This window comes from Psammomys obesus, unplaced genomic scaffold, assembly GCF_907164565.1.
Source record: "Psammomys obesus unplaced genomic scaffold, mPsaObe1.curated_primary_1811, whole genome shotgun sequence".
Lineage (NCBI taxonomy): Eukaryota > Metazoa > Chordata > Mammalia > Rodentia > Muridae > Psammomys > Psammomys obesus.
In genome coordinates, this window is record NW_026590654.1 from 501,468 (window position 1) to 523,571 (window position 22,104).

Genomic DNA, 22,104 nt, shown 5'->3' on the forward strand with positions numbered 1-22,104 from the left:
GGCAGGTTCCATGGCTCATTACCACAATCTCTTCCCACTAGGCCTCCTGTTTGTTCTTGCCAAGAGTTGCAGCTACTCCATTCCACCAGCCTCTTTCTCTCCGTTTCACTAAACAGACTGATCTGCCGTGTGTGACCATTTTCACTCTCTTACTTCTGTGAGCCTCTGACTTCCTCACCTTTGCCATGGCAGCTCCAGCTTTTCCCATTCCTGTCATACCACTCATATTTCCAAATGGTCAGGAGCCATCCCGGAAGTGTATTAGCACCGTCTTCCATGACCTTTACAAAGGCGTTGAACTTTGAAAACCAAGAAGTGCTTCCATGTCAATAGATCTTCCTCCCTGTCCAAGTTCATGGTCTTCCCTTGACTCACCACTTGAGGGTCCAGTCACGGGCATACTCTCCCAACTCCTGCCAGCATGGGGAGGCCCGATTCTGTTCCTATAGCGCAGAGACCCTTTCTTGGCCTAGAAGGCTCAGAACTTCCCACTGAGACGTGGAAGACATGATTCTAGCTACTGGTGTGATGCTCAGTAGGACATAAAGAACTCTTTTTTATAAGTTAGAGGAGTTCATAATGTCCTTGAACAAGGAATGAGCAATGTTGGACTTAACAGAAGGCGCCCTCAATGAATAGGCAATTCTGCGTTCCTGGGGTCCAAACGGCCTTTTCTTAAGGTATTGAGTACACCAAGGCATATGTCCCCATTTTGAGTCTCAGAGGATCACAAATGCTCCCATGTTTTCCTAAATAGAACAGTTTTCTCAAATTTCTATACCTTTTTCCCCCTTCTATTCTTTAGTTTCCCTTTTTCAGTTAGAAATAGACCTAGGGTCTTTTCCTGTATCTACAACATAAATTTATGTTAGCTTGTACCATATAAAAAAATCACCACTATTCTAATGTTTTGAGCCTATAAGACAGCAATATTGGTCAATTTAATAAAACCTTTTCTTCCAGCAAAATTCACATTTTAGTCAATAGCTCATCTGTCCAGTTGCCTAGACCAAAATCTATAAAGTCATTTTTTTCTCTTATTTTTTCCCCCTTCTTTCCCATAACCATTTGTCAGCATAGACCCACCCGATCTGTCTTCAGAAACATGTGGAGTCTGTTGTATTTTGTGTCACCATGGTGACTTCTCTGTGCCGTCCTTCACCTGTGTTGCCATCATACCCTCCTAGCTTGTTTCTTCTGCTACTCTGATCTACGTTAACCAAAGATCCTGCAAAATATTAATCTGGTTATAGCTCCCCCTTGATCAAAATCTCTTGGTAGCCTCTGTGATGGCAACAGAAATGGACCAAGAACAGGCTCACATGTCACTTAGCATGAAAACCAAGGTCTTTGCATCAAGCCTTGCATGAATTGGCCTCTCTGACCTATTCATTCTTCTAGTTTACTCTTCTGCCCTTAACTCTCTCTTCTCCCATCCACAGTCTCCTTGGTGTTCGCTGGACACAGTGGGAGGGGTTGGGGATTACCTCAGTGATAGAGTGCTCACCTAGCCAGAGCAAGGCCCTAGGTAGGGTCCCTAGACCTGAGAAAGGAAGGAAAGAAAGAAAAAAAGACGCCTCTAAGGATTCTGCTTCCGAGCTCGCAGTTTACCTCAGTATCCATGCAGTGTCCGCTCCCTCATTGAGTGCTGCCCTCCCTCCCAGTGCTGAGTACCTCCTCAGCTTCTTTTGTTCTTTTTAAAATTTTTTATTACAATTTATTCACTTTGTATCCCAGCTGTAGCCCCCTCCCTTATCCCCTCCTAATCTCTCCCTCATCTTCTCCCATGTCCCTTCCCCTTCCATCTAACGCTAGCCTATCAGGTCTCATCAGAACTGGCTGCATTGTCTTCCTCTGTGGCCTGGTAAGGCTGCTCCTCCCTTAGGAGGACGTGATCTAAGAACCATCCACCGAGTTCATGTCAGAGACAGTTCCTATTCCCATTACTAGGGAACCCACTTGGATCCTGAGTTGTCATGGGCTACATCTGTGCAGGGGGTCTAGGTTATTTCCATGCATGGTCCTTGTTTGGGTATGCTCCTGTCTTGTTCCTTGTCTTCACCTCAGTTTCTTACCGCTCTTCTTTCCAATCTCACCACAGTGCTTTGCCATGTCTAACACTGTTTTCCTCACTGATTTCTTTCTCCCCTGTCTAGGATGTAGACTCAAGGAAAGCAGAGAATTTTTGACAGCTTTGCTTTCTCCTGAAGAAACTGAAATAAAATGTGATGGCAAGGAGTACAAAGAGGGTAGTTTATTAATGACAGAATCATGGTAAACATATTCATTATATAGCCAAGGATAGCTATGAATGTGGCCCAACACAAAATCATAAATTTACTTAAGATGATATAAGATTTGGTGGCAGGAAGAGGGATGGGTAACTTGATTGTGCAGTTGAGTGTGAACATTGTAGACGACAATGTGGTATGATAGTGTCAAAAGGTTGGACAGATGTATCAATGTTGCCTTTAAGGGGACTTAGCAAGCATCACGCTGCTTCTGCATTCCTAGAAAGATTTGTTGACTAAATGTATGACTTCTCAATGGCTTTATTGTCAGTGTAGACCCTGAGCTGGCCATTTCCCGAGGGGCTTGTCACTGCATTTGATCTGTTCCCATTACGAACAGCCTCAGGCATCCCTAGGAAAACAAACATTCTAAAGGTTAATTTTTAAGTCCTAATGAAACTATTTCTCAAAAGGCAAAATCAAGTTGAATAATTTAAGCAACTAGTAAACAACTTCATTGTTTTGGTAATCTCAGGGTTATAAAGTTTATAGTAGCAGAAAAATTAGTGGGAGGAAATCTGCTACCAGAGGCGCTGCAGCTCAGTTCCCTCTCTGCTGGGCACTGGCGGACGGATGCCGTGATCCGGCACATGGAACACGGGGGCAGAAGATCAGGACTTCAAGGCTGTCTTTGGTGATGTGTCAAGTTCAGAGCCAGTCCGAAATCTGTTTTTAAAAAAAATAGAGTGAGTGAACAAGTAAAGTAAGAAATTTTCTTCTCAACATGTGGGCGTGCTGTTTTGAGAAGGCATGTTGAAATACTTAAAGAAGGTAATTTTTAAAAAGGAAAGTTTTATCTTTCTCCCATGTACAGTCCAGCCTCCTGATGGTCCCTTTATTGCTTTGTCATTTAACTCTGACTTCTCTTTAATTCCCTCACCTCCATCCCAAGTAGTCAGCAAGGAGTGTGAATTCCAGCCCTTGTTTTCAAAACTATTTTTTTTTCCTCAAGACCTGCCACAGTTAGGCCGAATCTTGGCCAGAGACCTCAAGAGCTAAGAGAAGTTAAAAGAACCATTTCTCAAATTCTGTATCCTAGAGCAGTGATTTTCAACCTGGCGGTAGCAAGTCCTCTAAGGGCCAAACACCCCTTTCACGGGGGTTGTTTATTAGACACCCTACACATCAGGTGTTTGCATTACCATTCCTAACGGTAACAAATTACAGTTATAAAGTAGCAACAAAGATCATTTTAATAATTTTAATTTAATTGTATTAAATAAATTTACTGCAGTTCCTCAGCATGAGGAGTCCGGCTTCTTCGGCCCCTGTCACAGTTGGCTCCCTAGCGAGCCAGTGCCATAGCTGCATGTGGAAATTTGTTTGTGGACCCCTGTGGGGTATTTGTGGCCCTACAAACTGAACCTTCAGATTCAACTTAGAGAGCTAATGCAACTGGCAGGTTGCAACAATGAGTTCCTGCTTCAGGTTATTGCTGTTACAGGTGACAGCAACTGTGTTCCCAGCTGCCAAGTCTATGTTAGGTAGACAGTAGCAATGGCATTTTACCCATCTTAGGCTGAGGCTAAAGCATGGAAGTGCTTTTTATTTACAAGCCCCAGTTGTCAGAAACAGTTGGGAACTCTCTCCCTCATAGCTTCAAGATGTTTGCAAGCTCTTTTTATTTTCAATACTTCATAGTCAAAGAGTAACTTTTTTCTTTATTATCTCCCAGCCAAGTGCCCAGTACCTTTCTGACTTTATGTTGCACATCATTAATTCACCATCTTGGATGAGCCCTTTGTGCATAGACGATTATAGAAATGATAAAACAGATGAAGCCAATTGTTATGGAGTATGGGATTTCGTGAACCAAAAGACATAAAAGTGTTGCAATCTGGGTGGAGCAGGAATGGGGGGTGTGGGTGTGCAGAAAAAAAATGTTAGTAAAGTACTTCAGTGTTTGATTGGGTAAGCAGACAGAGCCCAGGGTTAACCCAGGACTCTGCTGGCTGGCCCAAGACTCACATAGTTACCAGACGTGGCAGGTTGAACGGCAACCACTCTAAACGGACTCTACCTGGATTGTTGTGGTCAGCCACGACACTCTGCTGATCGTCAGTGGCCGAGTGTGCCAATCTGAGTGTAAAAGTGATTGCAATATCACATTGTTCCATAAGGTGTATATCCGTAAGGCTGGCAAGAGCGCAGTAAGAGCTGACGTTACACTGCATTAGCAAATGCTTTATCCGTCTCTAAGCCACAGTATATTAAAACAATTGATCCTGCTGTACTTTCAAGTCTTACTAGTTGAGTCAACACGAGGGGTGATGACCTTTGTCAGTGCACTGACTATCCCTGGTAGGCCTTTGAGATATTTGACAAGTTCAGTATGTTAAGAGTATAATTGCAGCATAGCTGTCTAAGGAAAACTTACTATTTAGCTGAGAATTTAGTCTTCTATGAGTTAATTTAAGTATTATCACAGAGCATGAAAATGACACCTCTTAACACGTAGATAATTCCTGTATCAAAGGCAAAGAAACAAGCAGAAAGGTTTGCAAAGTTGACTTCCTAGTTTAGAGTGTTCATGACTGGGTACTAATTCCAATCTTTGTGACAGTAATGCCTTTCTAGACACAAAGACTGTCAGGACTTTAAAAGCACAATCATGTTCCCAGAGCACCTTTTGGTCTCAAGGACCTAAAGAAAAACCTTGGGGGAAAGCCTAGTTCTGATATTAACTTTTAAAAATCTTTCTCCACTGTCCAGCTGAACATGCTCTTTCTGCTCTTCCTGTGGAAACATACCTGTGTTCATCTTTGCCCCTTCCCTTTAGAGGATACAGTGGAGGGTAGATTCAACTTTGGATTTACCTCCCCCCATCCCCATCCTGACTTTCTAAAGAGGGTTTTGTGGTAAATATCTTTATTTCTTGGGTGTTTTACCTCTTTTATTTTCATTTGAGACTTTTTTCTCTTTCAGCTGTTCCCAGAAGACAATTCAATTGAACAGAACAACTCACACTTCATAAACAGGCATCCAGAGCTCTGGGAAGATAACTCAAGAGCGAGAAGGAAGACCTGAGTTCAACACCCAGAATCTGCAGAAATCTGGGCACAGTGGCACACAGCTATAATTCCAGCGCTTGTGGTGAGGTGGGAGGCAGATGCAGAATACTAGAAGCTGGAAGGCCAGCTAGCCTGGAGTACACAGCAAGGAAACAAAACAGACCCAGTCCCAAACAAAGTGAGAGGTGGGTACAAACTGCAGAGGTAATCCTATGACCTCCACATGTACAAAACCATGTGCCCAAAAGTCAGGACACGCTCTAGAGGAGGGGAGCGCTATTCTCTGAGGTGTGCTGCTCTTTGCTTCTGTCCGTTTCCTTCCTTGTCTAACTCGCCCTTCGTTTAAAAAAAAAAAAATCTCACTCCCTGAGGACTGCTCAAAAGTGTGTATCAGTGACTTACCATTCTTCAATTTTACTGAGGTTCACCTGTTTCATATCCTAAGCCTCGTGTATGTACTTCATTATAGATGGAGATTCAGGTTGTTTTCAGTCTCTCTGCTGATTATTTTCTGGTTACCTGTGAAAGCAGTTTGCTGCGCAGAATTGATGGGTCAACTTAGCAGCCCATGTCCAAGGGCTTGAAGACCTCGGTTTCGTCAGACTGAAGCAGGCATCCTTATAGGTACTGGACACTGCCAAGAACTGCAGTATCTGCCAGGAGTGTGGCTCTAAAACCATGTGCCACCTTCATTTGCATTTCTCTGATTACAAATGAGTTGAACATCTTTTCATCTTTATTACTATTCAGCTTTCTTCTTTTGTTTTTATTTCATATTTTTTTCATTTTCCTCATTGGGTTATACATTATTTCTAGTAGCACAAAGGAAGCTGTTTATATATGCACATTATTGACTCATAGACATTCTCAATATTTTTATCATCCTAAACTTTTTTATCATCCTAAAGTTTTGCGTGTGGCTGGTACTGTCCCACTTATGGCACATGATTTTTGTTCTTTAGTGAATCTTTGTATGTGTGCAGTGTTGTGTGTTTGTGTGAAATATGTGCATGTTTGTGTAGGGGTGTGTGTGCGTGTGTGTGTGTGTGTGTGTGTGTGTGTGTGTGTGTGTGCGCGCGCGCGGAAGCCAGATGGTGGCTTTACTCAATTCCTCTCTACACTATTTTTTGAGACAGGGTCTCTCTTCACCCAGGAACTCTCTAATTTGGATTAACTGGCTGGCCAGAAAGCCCACAGTTCTTCATCTGTTCCTCCCCAGTGCTAGGATTATCTTAATTGCTGAAGCATCATGTGAAGCATTGTTACAACACAGGGAAAGTCCCTTAACTTCTTTGCCTTTTTCAAGAATGTTGTAACAACTTTGCCCTTTCATATGAGTTTTAGAACCAGTGTACCAATTTCCAAGAAAAATAATCTGTAATAAACTTAATCAATCTATGAATCTGTTACATAGGAACTGATATCCTTGCAGAATTGAGCTTTCTGACCTATGAAGTTGGCATATCCCTCAGTTTATTTAGTTTTTTTTTTTTTTCCTTAGACTCATGTGTGTTTTGGGGGTGTGGATGCCTATGGCAGGACACACATGTGGAGGTCAGGGGACAACCTTGCCTTTCACCTGTGTGAGACAGGGCTTCTTACTGATTTCTCAGGGTAGCGGGTTGGCACTCGCCTGGGACCCCTATATCTCTGTCCACAGGAGTTGTGCCTACAGGTTCATGCCACTGCAGGCAGCTTTCTGTGGCTCTGGGGGTCTGAGCACTGCTTGCTTACTCACGCAGCTCATGCTCTTACCCACTGGGCCATCTCCCCAGCCCTGTTGCTATTTTTTTAATCAATACCTTTCATCAGACTAAGTCCTATTGTAGTGTCTTGAATGTCACTGGATGCTTTTTCTGAATCTGCTAAGATGACCATGCCCTCCCCTTCGTGTGTTATTTCAGATGTGTGAATAGACTTCCTGACTTCTAACTAATTCTAGGATTGCATCCTCATAGGAATCAAATTTTATTATGATATACTGTATCACAGGGGATTATGGGAGATAGGATTCAGTTTATCAACACTTCGGTTTTGCTTCTATTTTTATGCACTTAAAAATTTAGATAAAAACAAGTATAATTTGGTAAAATAAGTTGAGATAACATTTGCTGTTTGCCTGCTTGCTGGAGAGTATGGTTAAGACGGAGGCAATTCTTCCCTCAGTGTGAGGAGAGTGTCCCACAAGGCCACTCAAGCTTATTGTGGGAAGGTTTTAAAATTCGGGTTTATTAACAGTTGGGGTCTGGAGGGGTGGCTCAGTGGTTAAGAGCACTGCTGCTCTTTCAGAGGTCCTGAGTTCAAACCGCAGCAATTACATAATGGGTCACAACCATCTGGAATCTGATTACCGCTTCTGGTGTGCATGAAAATGGAGCACTCATATACATTAAATAAATAAATATTAAAAATACACGTGCATATAATTTATTAACAGTTAACAATTCATTCCTATTTTGCCATTATTGCCTGAAGCATCTTTTGTTCATTTCCTTTTTTTTTTTTTTTCTAAGAAAACTATCATTTCACTTAAAAATCTCAAGAACGGTCCTTTAAATCAGCTCACTTTTAGTATGTATGGACTTCTGCATAAGTGATTGGCTGTTTTAGGTTTGATGTTTGTTATTTCTGCCCTCTGTCCTTTCCTCGGTGTCTTTTGTGTTTTTCATTTATTGGTTTATATAAAGACACAGTTTCGCACACCTTGATCCTCCTTGCGCTGTTTGTTTTAATTAGCTTCAAATTTTCTGCTCTTTTTATTTTCACTTTTTTCCTTTCCTTGGGTTGATTGTGTTGTTTTCCCAGATTAGCCTATGAAACTGGAACTTATAGGCTCCCTTTGTAGTTTTTCAGTGTTCCTCTGGAAACATTAGCATGCATTTTTAACTAGCAAGTCGAATTTAGTCAAATCCTATCTTTTTGAAGAATCCAGTCCAGCTTGTTTGCTTTATGCCCAGTTTCCTCTTGGTCTACCTGCATGCTGTCATTATCCAGCATTTCGTTCTATCTTATTTTAATTTTTAGTTCCCACCACTCTAACCATCAAGTTGTCCCCATGCTGGGAACAGTTCATCTTTTCTAAGTTCCAAGCCTGTCCTCTGACCTGCTGTGGCTCTCTGAGCCCTCCAGAGTGTGGACTTCAGTCTGGCCCTCACTTGGGGGTGTCAAAACCATCCCAACACTCACATTCGAGAAACTCGCACTCTTTCTGAGAACTGTTTGCTTCAGACAAATTTCCCTGCTCTTGAGATGATCAAACAGTGGCCACTCTCTCACCGTTTCCTGTTTTCATACCTAATGTGTACTGTTTTCTCTTTAATGAAACAACTCTAGGGGAATTTTCTAGTGCCCCTGAAAACCTGCTTTTAAAAACAAAGGTCACGAAATATTTCCCCTCTTACTAAATTCCAGGAATTTCTGTAGGTTCCCCTTTCTTGCTCTGGGGGCCAAAGTCTCGGAGCTTAATCAGCAGGTTAACTGCCTTGGGAGTCAGAAGGTTTGTAAAACTTGAAAACAAAGGGCCCTGAACAAAGGAGGAGGCTGGGCTTGGCTCTTCAGAGCGCACCCTGTGCATGTCCTGCTAAAACGCACACGTGTGTGCGTGCGTGCATGCGTGTGTTGCGGGGGTGGCAGTCAGCGTGTTGCGGGTAACACTGGTGAGGATCTTTTAAGACAGGAGACTCTAAACTGCCGATCACAGCATAAAAATGATTGAAGATAAGAGAGAAATAGGATCAGTTATGCAAAAGAAGAGAAAGCCTAAAACAGCCACTAGAAAATGAAAGCAATTGAATTATCACCAAAATGCTCCTGGAAGAAGAGAGCTAGCTGGTTCTGACTTAGGGCCAGGGGAAGGGCTCAGCCTGCAGCAGAGAAACTGTTAAGCCCGAGCCTAGACTCAAAGGAATCTCTCTTCCCATTCTTCCCCAGCACAGTGCAGCAGGCTCTTTGCTTTCAGAATATCTCAAAGCTCATCACAGGCCACATAAAGAGGTGGTGGAAGAAGGCTGGCCTGTGACTGCACGAAGACACAGTGCAAATGCAAATCTTACTAGCAGTGACAGGACAACACAGGACACCCAGCCCCAGTGTTGGGGGCGTCAGAGGGAGCAAGGGCAGGTCTTTCCGCAAAGCTGAACGACTTCTGACTTAGAAGCTGGAAGGGAGGTGGCTCCTGTGAGGACAGGGAAAGTTTGTCGGCAAAATCTGTACTCAAGATGATGGTTTTGGTTTCTCAGAATCAGTGAAATGGGCTTTCCTAAGATCATGTCTTGGTTTGATAGTGGGGAAAGACCTTCCATAAATATACGAAATTAGTGGCCTTCCTTTTCTGCTGGAGTGCTCACTTCCGTTTCACACCCTCACATCTCAACCTCTGGGCAGTTGTGCTGCTGGGAGACATTGCTTTATCTCCACTGTGTCTTTCCGTGTCTATGGACATTTTGCCTGCATCTTTTATAAATATGCACATGTTCGGGGCTCACTGAGGTCAGGGTAGGGCACTGATCCCAGGAATGGGAGGGACAGACAGTTGTGAGCCACTGTGTGCGGGGACTCAAACCTGGCCCCTCTGAAAGAGCACCCAACACTCTTAGCCCCTGAGCCATCCCTCCAACTCAAGTTTCACTTTTCATTCTTCGCATAGGACCTGCTCCACTCACCCTTCTGGAAGAATCTGGCAAAAACTAGCCATGTTTGCAATATTGCTGATATAGAACCTGTCCATAGGCATTTGGGATGGACCCTTTATAAACCTTTTCATACTTTATTCAGATTCAATTCCTGCATCCCTCCATCTCACTGTGTAGCCCAGGATAGCTCTATATTCACTATTTATCCTGTACTGGGTTCAAACTTCCAATCCTCCTGCCTCAGGCTCCCAGGGGCTGGTCTTACAGTTACGAGCCATAATTCTTGGCTGAGATGTCACCTTTTCTTAAGATTGAAGTCTGTTGTGATTTAAAATTTTTGTTTCCAGAAGAATAATAATTCATGTTTAATTTATACCATGCTCATGTAGGTATGACTATAGGTAACATTTGGAGAAAAGATGCTTTCTTTATTATGAACACTTCAAAACTGTTAGTGTTTTGTGAGACCATGTTTTTAAATTTTGTATTTAGATATGCTTACTTAAGTCTTTAAGTTATACTAATATTTTCTCAGTCTACAGGCCAAGTATTATTTTTACATGTTTACTTGGTTCTCACAACAGTCCCACAAAATGCACTGTCAAGGTTTCCATATTATATATGAAGAATCCAGGCACAGGGAGCCTAGGTCATTTCCTCCAATAACACAGGTCAGTATGCTGTTCCCCAATGCAAGGGTGCCCATGCCAGCTGGGTCCACGCTGGCCATGCCCTGCCGAGATGACTGTCCACACAGATGCACTGAGAATTTAGCCTCTTTCCCGAGTTCATTCACATGTAGAGGGTACATCAACTTATACAGACCTTAACGGTGTTGTACAAAATCAAACATGAGACACGAGGACAAGTATGGTACACTTCCACTCTTGTGAGGTACCTTCAGGAAAAATTGCATAAAGGACAGGAAATAGAGCAGTGATGGACAGGAGCTGAGGGAAGAGCACGTGGGGAGTTGCTTAAGGGGCTCTGAGTTTCAAGCTGGGAGGAGAAAGATGCTGCGGATGTCCCAGTCAACACGGCTGCACCCACTGCCACCAAATCGTGCCCCCAAGTGTCCAACTGTATCTTGTGTGCATTTTCTCACAACTTGAAAAGCATGAGGAGTCTCTTCCGTAGGCTAGTAATACAGTGGCCACAGAGCATCCATTTGTCCTTAGGGGTTTCCACGTCCTGGTGACGTGTCCGGCTTCTCCAAACACTTCAAAAGCAATGGGCACTTCAAACCAAAGCAGAAACTGAGTGGAGGAGAGCTGCTTGGGACTGGGAGAGGCTGCACAGATCAGGTTCATTCACACTTCACATGCTGGCTCAAGGCTGTTGGTGGGTATTGGCAGAAAAGAGATGCCCGGGCTGGGACTGGCTGGAAGGCTGGAAGAGCTGCAGATGTCACCTCTGCTCCAGCACAGAGAGAATGCTCCCTCTAAATCCCCCATTAAGGGAGGCCTGCTGCCCTCTCACAGCACCTGGCAGTCTATCCCCTCCTTCCCCTTCATGCTGTTCCTGGATCGGTAGGCTCTGTTTTGGGTACTGGGGATTAAACCCAAGGCCTGTGCTTGCTAGGCAAGTGCTCTACCACTGAGCTACAGCCCCAGCCCTTGTCATCTTCCTCTCCCACCCCACCTTCCTTCATTTTTTAATGTAAATTTATTTTTTAAATAATTTATTCACTTTACATCCCAATTGTAGCCCTTTCCCTTGTCTCCTCCTGGTCCCACCCTCCCTCTCTCTTCCCTGCTTTTCCCCTCCCCTATTTCTCAGAAAGGGGAGCCCTCCTGACCGCTGCTTATCAGGTCTCATCAGGACTGCTTGCATCCTCTTCCTCTGTGGCCTGGTAGTGCCCCCCGGCACACAATGGGAAGCCATCGAAGAGTGGGTAACTGCCCAAGTCACAGACAGCCCCCGCTCCCCTTACTAGGGCACTCACTTGGAGACTGAGCTGCCATGGGCTACCTCTGAGCAGGAACCTTAAGTTTGTTCTCCTGCCTCTGTCTCTCCAGGCACGGACTGCCACATGTGCTTTGTAGCTTCCCTAGTAGAGAATGTGTGCCACCTCTGCCATCCTCTTCTTACAAATGACTCCAACAGGCAGCAGCAGAGTGCTCCCTGCACCGGGCACTGAGCAAACACAGATGGCATGAAGAGGAGTTACAAACTCACCCAAGGGCACACTGCTAATGAGTGACAGGCTGAAGAGCGGGATCTAACAAAATCCTGTCGTAGATCTCCTCTTCCTTGTTTCACAATTTTAAATGGTATATGAATGCATGCATACACACACACACACACACACACACACACACACACACACACACCTTATAAACATGGGGGCAAGAATTTTCCTGGGAGAAAGGAAGCTGGGAAGCTCTGTCTTCCACGATGGACAGATGGCAGAGAGGACCAACAGAGGCTGGGTGCCAGGGTGACAGTAAAGACCTCCAGAGTGGCAGGTTCCAAACTTCCCACTGCCTCCATGAAGCTCAGTTCCCCTTCTACTCCACCCAGCCCATCTCGGTGTTAAACTATTTCCCAGCCACACACTGTCATGTGAATACTCAGGACACACACTCAGACACCCATCATAGAGACCTATAAGTGCACAAACATACTAGCCAACTTACAAATGTGCATACACACAGAACCGTGCTCTTTGATATTTGATATCCACAGGGACCACATCTTAATACACACACACACACACACACACACACACACACACACACACACACACATAGAGACACACCCTTGGGCTCCTACACTCACACCTAGGTCCATACACATTGTACAGGCACGTGTGAATCTGATAGGGTTTTTCAAAGGCTCTTTCTTAGCTATTCTTGAAATTAAGTTCAAACTCGCTGACTTGGTGCTTTGGTGCCCTCTTCATGGGACCTGCCATGTTTTTCCAGTCTTTCCTATTCCACAAGTCTTTATGCATAACTTGTAGTTAGAAGCCGTGGGGTTGCCAGCTAGATCATCATCAGAACATTGTTCAGGAGCCCTTCTTCCTTCCCCTGCAATCCTGACCTTCCATCCCGTACACCCTAAGACATTCTGGGACAAGCCTCCTGCCACTGGCTTCCCGCATTTACCCCAGCTCTTTACTCTTCTCTAGCCCATGCTAACATATCCACTGAGGCCTTAATCAAAATACAGAGGTCTCCCTCTATCTATTTCCCCCACAGTTAAACTCTTCCAAACCTCAGGCTTCTGGATGTCACCCAGATGCCACATACCAGCCATGCATTCAAATTACTGAACGAACTTTTTTTTAATTAAGCCTTCAGCCTTGGAGACAAGATAGCAAAGAAGGGAATTTGGGTAGCTTCAGACAGCTTGGCAGGGTATCTTGCACAGACCAGTGTGAAGCAGCTGAAATCTTTTCTTTCTCTATGATTAAAGAAAGGGCTACTGGATATTATTGGTTAGTAGGGGTTTCCAGAGTTGTTTTGGCTCAGCAGATAATGTTGTTTGTTACAGTATATCCAAGGCAATCATTTCAGTGTCAGCACTGGGGCTGGCAAGATGGCTCAGTGGGGTAAGATGCTTATCTTTAAGCTTGAAGACCCAAGCTCTGTCTGAAGAAACTACCTGGTAGGTAGAGATGGAGAACAGACTCCCATAGTCAGCTCTGACCTCCACACACACACCACGGCGTGTGCCCTACCTAGCCATGTACACACTTGAATGAATGTAAATAGTAAAACAACAACAAAACTCCACAAGAGTGGGCAATATAAAGACAGAATGCCAAGCCAAGGACTTCTGTTCCAGGCTGGTTGACACAAATGACCCTTGCCTGGGCTGGTCTTCGAGGGACAAGAGATTCTGGGGAGACTAGATGTAACGAGGCTGTCAGAGGTGGGCTAGCTTATAAGACTGTTTTTAATGGGAAGACAGAACAGTTAAGTTACCAGAAAAAAAGAAGTGCATTCTAGAAAAAGGAATGCAAGAGGGAAGGAAGAAAACACATCAATAAAAACTTAAAAGACACATGTCTCTTAGCTTAAAGTTTGTCTTTAGCTTGATTTGTGTATTAAGATAAAGGGCTCAGACTGATTTTAAAAGTTTATGCAAGCTAGGGAAAGTGGTGTAGCCTGTAATCTCAGGAGAGGGAGAAGGAGTTTTGGTTTTTGTGTGTGTGGTTTTTGTTTTGTTTGTTTGTTTGTTTGTTTGTTTTTAAGTGTAAATGTAGCCCAACCACGTTCTCCATGGGTTTATTGAATCCTGACTGTTCTCACTAGGATAGTCAACTGATCTTTTGTTTTGTTTCCATTCTTTGGAGAATGAAGCTGCTCTGTGAATGCCTGCCACTTCCTATATGTTACCATGAGTTATGAGTTCCTAGGGGGAAATGCCCACCAACGTGAAAAGAAATTATTATTGCTACTTTATTACTTTTGGGTGCTGCAGAACCTTTGTGTGGAGAAGCTGTACACTCATTGCTTTGATCTCTTTATTATTTATTTCCATATCAGTGTGTTTCTGCCCCAGGGCTGCTTGGGCAGGCTATGCCTTTGCCTTTCCTTGTCAGCATGCTGATTTACCTCTGAAGGCAGAGAAACTATCCCGGTGGGGGGTGGAGAGGACGGGGAGAAAAGGGTTACTTTCCTCCTCCTACCTCCTAGTCCAATTACCTAATAAAGATTTATCATGCCTTTTGTCCGAGGAGTCCCATGACCTAAGTTTGCTCCTTGCCTCCATTCAGATATCACAACCTATTTTAATGCATTCAGCTTTTCCCTAATGAAACCCACATGTCTTAAATCAATAAAGCCATTGTTTCGTTTTCTTCTCTTTTTCCACAGTACCTTTTGCCTACTGTGTTTTGTTTGCACACTTGTTTATAGGAAATACGGCTCTTTATCTAGAATCTTCCCTTAACTCCCTCTTCTCTCTGAGGCATTTTTCTTATCATTTAATGATCATCAGTTTGTCAGTATGGAGCTATTAAGCGCTCTTTAGTGGACTGGCCTAAAGGGATTTCATTTATACAGCTTTCTTTTTCTGTTAATGTTTTGTTTTAGATAGGTTACGAAACTAAGAATGGGAAATTCAATGTCTTTGTTCAATCTTTGTATATACACAGGCCATGAAAAGCACCCTGTGTAAACTTCAGAGATTTGGCCTTTTTTTTGAGCATCTCCAGGCTCCCTGCTCTACCACACCATTAAGCAAGACCCTCTTTGGTGGTTTTCTGCTTTGGATGAACCAAAAACCCTCTGAAGGTTGCCTGTAGCATAGGCAGGCCATCCTTGCAAGGAATGTTTACTTATCTCAAAATCCAGGACTTCAAAATAGAAACCTACCCAAGGGTCAGAAATGGTACAAGGGGATTTTATGTCCTTGAGAGGGTCTTTCTAGATCTTAAAAATTTTAAGTCTGACTTTCTAGTAGATGTGGGTGCCAGCTGGCACCACAGTGCCTCTGATTCTGTCAGAAATCCCTGCTTTTCTAATTTATCATGGGAGAGTGAGTGGACTCTGTTAGGCCATGATGATCGTGAGACGCTGGGCTCTATTTAAGTGCTAAAATGTTAGTATCTGATCATCTCAGTCACCAAATTCTCCTCCACCAAATGGGACCTAAAGAAGGAGAAGCAAATGAAAAGCTTGTCTTCATGCTTAGCTGCTCTTCTGACCTCACTATCCACCTTCCATCCTCATCCTTGTTGACTTTCCTGTAGGCTCTTTGCTTTTTCTCAGTTCAAGCATCTCGCCAGAGTCCCTGCCACGGCTCTCTTCCCACTCATCTTTTCTTCCTGAGCTCTTCTTAAAACCGTGTCCCAATTGTTAAAAACAAAACAAAAAACTTTCTGCCGAGAAAGCTCTTTTGTTACCATTCTGGAATTCACGTGTGAAGGAGTGCTGGAATCCAGTCACCTGCAGCAGCATGGAGAGGTCACCAGACAATTTGCAGGATATCAAAAGTCCACCTCAGTCTGACCACATAGCCAGACACCCACAGGGAAGCAGTGAAGCCCAGGAATGAACACATACCCTGCTTCTCCTACCTGAGAAGCTGTATCATCCACAACAGCCCACTCGGGTTCCTGGAGGACACACAGCCCTGCTCTGTCCTCCGGGTCATGCGGACATTTTCCTGCCTCCCTTACTATTCCTTTGGACTCTTGTCTCAGGAAACATTTCCTCTTCTGTGTCTAGCATTACTTCTCCCTCCCTTTTGTAAGCTTCTGCAAGTCATTTCGCATCCTGGCTGGCCTCTCTGGGCTCTCCAGTTCTTGCTTTCTTTGCGTTGCGGAAGTGAGAAGAGAGTGGATGCAGCTGGGAGGCAGAGTGCAGTTCCATGGTGCCAAGTGTCTCATGAGAGGGAAACTCTCTGCTTGAAAGTTGAGAGGGTTTCCTGGAGGAGGGTTCCAGACAGTCGCCTGTGGCTGGGGACAAAGTCTCCAGGCTGCTTTGGGAACTGGAGTCAGACTTGGAAAGCTTTCCCAGATGGCCCATAGACTCCACCTCAGACAGAGACTAGCAGTAGATATTACTTGAAGCCAAGACTTCTCTTCTAAAATGAAGATATTACTTGAAGTTGAATACTTCAGTTGAAACATTAACTGAGATTATAGGAGAATGTGGTCCATATTTTAGTTTGCAAGGCCCTTTCATTCTCCAATAGTATTTCAGAAAACCAGGAGCTGGAGTGGAGGTCATTGATGATTCAAGCAGAGCCATCTCCTCCTCCTCGTTCTTCTCCTGTCTGTCTGTTTCTCTCTCTCTCTGTCTCTGTGTGTGTGTGTGTGTGCGCGCTCATACATATAAGCATGCATGTGGACGCCAAAGGTTGATATTGTCTTTCTCCATCACTTGCTGGGTTGAACTCACCAAATCAGCAAGTCTTGCTGGCCAGAAAGCCCCAGGGTTTACCAACTGAGCCAGTTCCCCAGCTCCTTAGGCCAAGGCATCCTCCCTCTGTCCTTCGTTCTAGCAGATTCTTGACAAACCTCTACCACTGACTGAGTCAGACAAGGAAGGGGGTGCTTTGAGGATCCTCAGAGCAGAGCTGGGGTGATACATCATTGTCACCGTGAGATTACCTGACTGGGCAGTCCCACTGTGATGGCTTGTTACTCCTGAGGTAGAAACAGGTCTTGTCCACCTTCACAGAAAGAAGGTTATATGGGAAAGAATGAAGGACGGGGTGGAGGTGGGGAGACAATTTTCTTTAGTGAAAAACAAAAATGCTTCATCTTAGTGACTTATCCCCACTACCAGAAAGGATGCCAAACCTTTTAGCTTCTCCAGACTACACTGTCATCTACAAAGGCTGTGATGCAGAGCCTGCAAATCAAGCTCAAAACAAGCCAACAAACTTCATGGTGCTGTAAGTATTTTTATGCTGTGGTCTTCAGCTGCATTCATAGCTGTCCTGGGCCGCGTGTAGACCACAGCTTGGACACCCCTAGACGAGCACTAGGACACTGCGTTAGCAAAGATGCTGAGAACTTATGACACGCCAGAAGAGGGTGGTGGTCATGGGACAGAAGAGTGGCTGCAAGACTTGAGGGCCTCTGGGCCTTGCAACTTCTAGAACAAGAAAAAGGATTAGTAGTCCCTTCTCTGTGTGCCTGAGGGCACAGGTGTAAATCGACCTGGACCACCAGTCTTTCCTGGGCTCTTTTGGCCCTCCTAGTCCTGATTACCCTGTCTTCCCTTGTAAACTCACTAGAAAAGAAGAGATGACCCAGGGAAATGCTCAAGAAAGAAGGGATCAAATTACTTGTAGCTCACAGGAAGAGAGTAAGTGTCCTCAGACTCTCTCCCACTGATTTTGAAAGAGTGCTTGCCTCCTGTGACAGCCCCTCTCAGCTTGGCTGAGAACAGCCTATGTATGGATTAAATGTGGTAACACAGACAAAAAGACTTGTAATATTGTCCTAGCTTCTTCCCCGTCAGCTATTGTCAGGTCTCTGTGTGCAGCACAGTCCATTTCCCTCCAGGAAGCGCTTCTCCTGGGGTGGTTCCTGAGGTTCCGTGCTGTCCCTAAGCGTGTCAGAACTCCCCTTTGGGATTAAGATAGGATGTGTGACTAGTCAGATTATAGCTGCATCACAAGATCTGAGCACAGTAAATCTAGAAGGACTCTTGTAGTGTCTGCACTGAGTCCAGACCTCAGAGCCAAGCGCAGATGAGTGAGGAAAGGCAGAGTTCGGCGGGGGTGGTGAGGGTTGACTGCATAGGCAGCACACTCTGGCTTGTCAGCCACCAGTCACAATCACACTCGCGGAATCAGCTCAGGGGCCGTCAACAGATGAGTTAAGGGGAATGTGTGGTAGACACAAAAGGATACTAGTTCAGCCAGAAAGAACAAAATTGTGTCACTTGCAGGAATATTGTAAAATTGGAGATTACCCTGTTAAGCAAAATAGGCCAGTCAAAGATAAGTCTCATATGTAAAAGAGAGGGGAAAGACAAAAAAGGGGATGAAATTTTCATTTCCAGTTTAATTAAAAAAAAAAAAGACTTTTAGAGATTAGGAAGGGGAGAAGGGAGAGAGAGCAGGAGGAAAAGAGCAATAAAGAGGTAATATAATCAAAACTCATTATATGCATGGTGGGGATGTTATAATGAACTCATTTTACTTTGCATAATTAATAAAACAATATGACAGAAAGAAAAGGAAAGATGATGAATGCTGTGTAGACCCTCCTGTTCTGTCTTCATGCTTTCTGACCTGCCCACCTGCCTTTCCTTCTGGTCTCAGCCAACTTGGGTTGTACCCAGAAAGAATCCAGGCCTCATTCTCTGAACTCATGAGCCCCTCCTTCCCAGAAAGAAGCTCTGGTCGGGCTATAAGAGGTTATCTGATTCTGGCGATGGAATCTGGCAGTAACTCCTGGTGTATGGGACCACTTGGCGGTGTTTACATTTTAACAGGAAAAAAACATTAACTGAGATTATGGGAGAATGTGGTCCATATTTTAGTTTGCAAGGCCCTTTCATTCTCCAACAGTATTTCAGAAAACCAGGAGCTGGAGTGGAGGTCATTGATGATTCAAGCAGAGCCATCTCCTCCTCCTCATTCTTCCCCTCTTCCTCCTCCCCGGCCTCCTCGTGTGTTAGGATTTTAAGCCAGACAGCCAGAGATGGCTATTTCACTTTCCCCACAGAGCTGGACCCCTGACTGTTGAATAATCACCATGGTCTTTCTCATATCTAAGCTAAATGCTGTGTGTGCTGTTCCTCAGTGAAAACAGGCTCCGCTGACCGCAGCTCCTCACACACAGTGAAAAACTCTCAGGGAGTGTAGCTCTGAGGAGCAGCCACAGCAGCCCTGCTCCGGGACCCCCTGCTGGGTTTGGTCGGGGTCTTGCATTTCAGAGAAGCTAGGGTGCCAAGATGGCACCTGTGCTGTTCACTGCTGCATGTGTGACAAACCCTGTGTTTAGCTTGGGTGAGAAGGTTCTTGAGGTACCACATTTCAACTGAGCCTGCTCAGAAGGTCCACACGTAAACCCACGCCACTTCACAGCCATGTGGACACAACACGCCTGGGTCAGAAAGTGCCGTCTAGCCGTGTCCTAACCTGGGCACGGTTACTGTCACAGACAGGGTGAATATCCAGTACTTCTGGGCCCAAGGTGAACAGCCTCATTGTATGGCTCAGTGTTTTCTAGAGCACGAAACTGTCCCAGCTTGGCAAAAACACAAAGACGGGTTCAGTTTCAGAGTGAATTCTGGAATATCTTTTCACAGTGTGCACAATAGACATATAATCTATGAAGTTCTTGTCAAAATATAGATATATATCATGAAACCTCTAAATGCACCGTCTTCTTGTAGGGATGATTTTTCAGTTTTGTTTTGTATTTAAATCTCTGTGTTACCCATTCTTTTTAAGTGAGACTGATGGGGTATGGAACTCAGAGAGGAAGTCATTCTATTCAAAACCGACATTTTGTGAGTGTTTATACCAAGGGTTTGATGGGAGTTAACTCCACAGGTGCCCTGAAGTAGCTGTGGCTGCTAGCTCCACTGTTTAAGGCAGGAAACAGAGGTGCAGAAAGACCAAGAGCTTCAGCAGGGGCAGCGTGGACCCAGGAGGTTTGTTTTGGGGGCTCAGAACCTTCAGCCACAGCAGATACCACATTTTAGCTCAAAGACGTGAGTTGGGTTGGGTCAGCTCTGGAAAGCCGGAATGCTTGGTCGTAGTGACACACATGGCGTTGTGTGTTTGTATGAAACAACAATAAGTACACTGTGGAGTCTTTCACAGACAGGCAGCTTCAAAGGAGTCTTCAGTGTACAGAGGATTGCTACAGCCTGCCTCCCAAGGTCCCTGGGATTTTTTTCCTTCCTCTCCTCTAAAGTTTAACATGATAGCACTCTTTGGGAAACTATCACGAACGAAGTTCAGCTTAGGGGGCTGGAGGGATGGCTCAGTGGTTAAGAGCACCTGATGCTCTTGCAGAGACCCAGTTTCAATTTCTGGAGTCTGTTTGGTAGGAACAACATCTGTAACCAGTCCCAGGGGATCCAATGCCCTTTTCCCTTGTGTTGTTTTGTTGGTTCTCTTAGACCTCTGCTCTGCCTAGTATTCTCTCATTGTACGTTGTCGCCAACATTCCAGAAGCCAGCTCGGGTTCTGTTACTGGTCAATAACTCCAAACCTCCTGCTCTTCCCGGGGTTTTGATGCCCACCCTAGAAAAACTGCCCTTCATGTTCCTAGTCCTCTGAGCTGGAAGAAATGAAGCTATCCTGAGAATACCTGCTAATGGGCTTTCTCAGGCTGCTGGTGAAACCAGAAGCAGGGTAAAGATGTAAAGACGGACTCCTTCCGTCACTCACAGAAGAAAAACGCCCTGTGTTAGATTCCAGGAGGCTTTCCCCATCTCAACATGAGTCCCGGTCACCCCTCCTGCCTGCTTGATAAATATTAAAAAGATGTTGGTATGTTGTAATTCAAAGGAAAGGTACTGAAACAAGCTAACCTTTAGAGTTATTAGCATTACACATTGGCAGCATGATGCGGTCCCAAAGGGAGAGAGGAATCCTCCAATCCTAGGGAACAAAGTGAATTTCTTGCTCTCGGAAATTTTTTGTTGTTGGTGTTTTTTTGTTTTGTTTTGTTTTGTTTTGTTTTGTTTTGTCTTGTCTTTGTTTCGGCAGGAGCATTCCAGCCATATGTCCTAGTCTGTGTGTCAGGAGTCAGGGAGACTGGCTAGGGTGTGGTCCTTTTCCTTTGCCCAAGGACACCTGGTTGTTCTTGTTGACAGCTGTTTCACTGGACAGAGTAGTAGTTCACTATCGTCAATCCAGCGTGGCAGGTTTGTGTGTCACTGCCCCTGATTTCTCTGCCCTCCTCACTGACGGCTGCCGATATGGTGGCCCTGGTTACTGTTCCATAACGCTAATTGTTTCATAAGGAACCTATCCTCAAGGAGTGTGCTTAGATGATAGAGTACTTACTTGCATACATGACAGGTTGGGGTTTGATCCCCAACACTGCATTAATGTCCGTGGTGGTGCACCCAGTGACCCCAGGAGGAGGCAGGAGGATCAGAAATTCAGTCATCCTCACCTACATAAGAAACATATAATTTTACTTATTTCATTATTAGTCTCAAAATCAGATTGTGAATCTACCCACTTTATTTAGTTTTTTAAATTTTATTTTATGCATGTGTTTTGCCTGTATGTGTGTATGCATGCATGTATGTGCACCAACGAGCGCTTGGTGCCTGCAGAGGTCAGAGGGTCCACGGGAACTGGAGTTACCAGTGGTTGTGAGCACTGTGGGTACTGGGAACAGAACGTGGCTCCTCAGGAAGAGTATCAAAGTGCTCCTAACCACCAAATCATCTCTCCAGCTCCCTCCTGTCCATATTTTAGGCTATTCTAGTCCCTTCCTCTTCACACAGGTTTCAGAAAAATATTTTGTCTACATCTAGAAACCTTTCTCCTGGATGTTAGAAACTGCATCAAGCCTATTTATCAATTCAGACAGGGTTAGTCTGTCTTCAAGTCTTCCAAACTAGAATATTCGTTTTCTTCCAAGTTTAGATCCTTTATTTCTCTTCTCACGATGGCGCTGCTCTCAGCAGAGTCTGTGCCTGCTGCGCCAGACTCAGGTCTAAGTGCTTCATTTCTGTCACTGCAAGTAGCATATTTGTGTCTATCGTCTATCTATCATCTGTC

At 44.6% G+C, this 22,104-nt stretch overlaps 1 protein-coding gene across 1 annotated transcript in view; it reads right to left on the bottom strand.

The window, feature by feature from the left end:
* Window positions 1-2,897: 2,897 nt before the first annotated feature.
* Ust (uronyl 2-sulfotransferase) overlaps window positions 2,898-22,104 on the bottom strand; it is a 328,830-nt gene continuing 309,623 nt past the window's right edge. Inside the window, exon 8 of the mRNA XM_055608072.1 lies at window positions 2,898-2,957. Coding sequence (XP_055464047.1) covers window positions 2,911-2,957 — 47 coding nt within the window. The 3' untranslated portion in view covers window positions 2,898-2,910. The remainder of the gene's footprint in view (window positions 2,958-22,104) is intronic.